The sequence below is a fragment of the Mandrillus leucophaeus genome, unplaced genomic scaffold (genome assembly GCF_000951045.1).
Source record: "Mandrillus leucophaeus isolate KB7577 unplaced genomic scaffold, Mleu.le_1.0 Scaffold535, whole genome shotgun sequence".
Taxonomy (NCBI): domain Eukaryota; kingdom Metazoa; phylum Chordata; class Mammalia; order Primates; family Cercopithecidae; genus Mandrillus; species Mandrillus leucophaeus.
Genome location: NW_012105753.1, coordinates 1,163,407 through 1,165,460, shown reverse-complemented (window position 1 = coordinate 1,165,460; position 2,054 = coordinate 1,163,407). Strand labels below are relative to the sequence as shown.

Sequence of the window (2,054 nt, the reverse complement as noted above, 5' to 3'; positions counted from 1 at the left end):
CATTTTGCAGGTTTAGAAACTGAGGTATTCCATCTTTTAAATAGTTTTCCTATCTTAATCTCTTTTAAAACTGATGATAGTTCTGTGAAGGCTGTCGTTCTCTCATATAATCACAGGCAATCGCTTGGTACTATAAAACATACCTCAACAAAAGCTGGCATTCCTCATAGAGTGGTATCTTTTGACTTCTTAAGTACAAGCCAATACTCTTAATATCACTTAAAACCATGCCAGGTTGAGCTCCTTCCTGTGTTAAATATCCTGGAGTCACGTCCTCAAGCCATTTAAAGAATTTACATCGATCAGCTTTGGGTCCATCACATGTATAAAAGAGACGACCCTAAGGCGAAAGAAAAAAGATCAACATTTAGTGAAAAAAAAGCTTTTACTTTTCGATTATTTTTGTGTTTGTCAAGGCTTCTATGCAGACTGCTTGGCATTACTGTACTCCAGTAAATTAGTCACTATACAACTTAACTTTATTAGTAATTTAAAATTTAAAACCACCTGCTTTTCCATTTACTTTCTCTTTACCAAAAGATTACATTATTCTGAGAGTAAAAGCTTATTTGAAAATTTGTTTTTCTGATTTAAAATGTTCACTATCAACAACCTGAAAGCTGCCCAGAAACACTGAATATCTTATCCATTTCTTTCTATCCTTTTTTCTCATTCACATAAGTACACACACACCACAACCCAACAAGAACAAACACATGTAAAATTTTTTAAACAAAACTCAGATGATACATTTTCTACTCCATAACCTACCCTTTGTACCCAACAACATAGTATAAGCATGAAACTATGTCATCAAATAATCTTAAAAAGAAAACAAAGACTTTTAGTAGCTATATTTTAGTCCACTGTTATACCACTATTTACGAATTTTGGCTTTTGACGCCTAAATTTAAATCCAAATTTATACACTTAGCTAACAATAAAGTGGGATATGCAAACGGTGGAAGCAAATTGTATTATGAATGAAAGCACAGTTCTACAGTGAGTATAAGTCATCAATCAACCTACGTTTTATTAACCTGACTCCCTCCATAATATATTATTAACAATATAAATTAAGTCAGCATACTTTTCTATTCCTCTGGGCTTATCTGTTACTTGTACTGGGGATTACATGGTAGACTAGTTTCAACCTTCATTTCTTTCAGGCTCATTTCTGAACTCTCTAAGCTCTCAGGTTGAAACACATTCCCCTTCTCAGTGATCTCACTATAACTTAGGCATATTTCTTCTATTTTATCAATTACAGAAGTATGTAAAATTTTCAGGTGGGCACAGTGGCTTTTATGCCTGTAATCCTAGCACTTTGGGAGGCCAAGGCAGGAGGATGGCTTGAGCCCAGAAGTTTAAGGCTGCAGTGAGCTATGATCAAGGCACTGCACTCCAGCCTGGGCAACAGTGAGACCCTGTCTCTAAAAAAATAATAATAATAAAAATAAAATTAAAATACTACACAAAAAGTTCCTAAGCAACCTGAAGGTTAATTTTAACTCATATTTTTGTATCCTAGAGCACAGATCATTCTTTCAATAAAACTTTGAGAATTTAATGTGTGTTAGGTACTAACACCTCAAATAGAAAGCTCTTAAGACTCACTCTTTAAGCTTATCATGAAGTAATAGCTACCTAAACCCTTTATAAGAGAAGTATTTGGTATGGTAGGGGGAGGGGAAGCAAGAATACCTTATTTGGACCTTCCTTTTTAACCATGACAAGTTTTGCAGGTTGACTATGATGGCAGGATGGCACATTATTTTCTACGTTTTTCAGTTTCTCTCCCTTCAATGATGTGTAAAATGATATGTCAACTTTTGAAAGAGCTTTGTGCAAGTTTTGTGCTAACGCAAACAGCAATATATTTAGATGTTCTACAAAAAAAAAAGAGATAGAGCAGAAAATTAAATACAAAATAATTTTGTTTGTATTACATGTGCTGTTTGTAGCTGAATTTGAATAGCCTTTAAACAGAGTCATACCTAATACGAATTTCCATTTTTAAAAGTTATTTTCTGCTAAATTTAACACTTTTACTT

At 33.6% G+C, this 2,054-nt stretch overlaps 1 protein-coding gene across 1 annotated transcript in view; it reads right to left on the bottom strand.

The window, feature by feature from the left end:
* ZGRF1 (zinc finger, GRF-type containing 1) overlaps positions 1-2,054 on the bottom strand; it is a 102,901-nt gene that overhangs the window by 46,074 nt on the left and 54,773 nt on the right. The window contains exons 14-15 of the mRNA XM_011997288.1: positions 1,705-1,889; positions 144-340 (exon numbers count right to left, since the gene is read on the bottom strand). Of these exons, the coding sequence (XP_011852678.1) occupies positions 144-340; positions 1,705-1,889 (382 nt within the window). The remainder of the gene's footprint in view (positions 1-143; positions 341-1,704; positions 1,890-2,054) is intronic.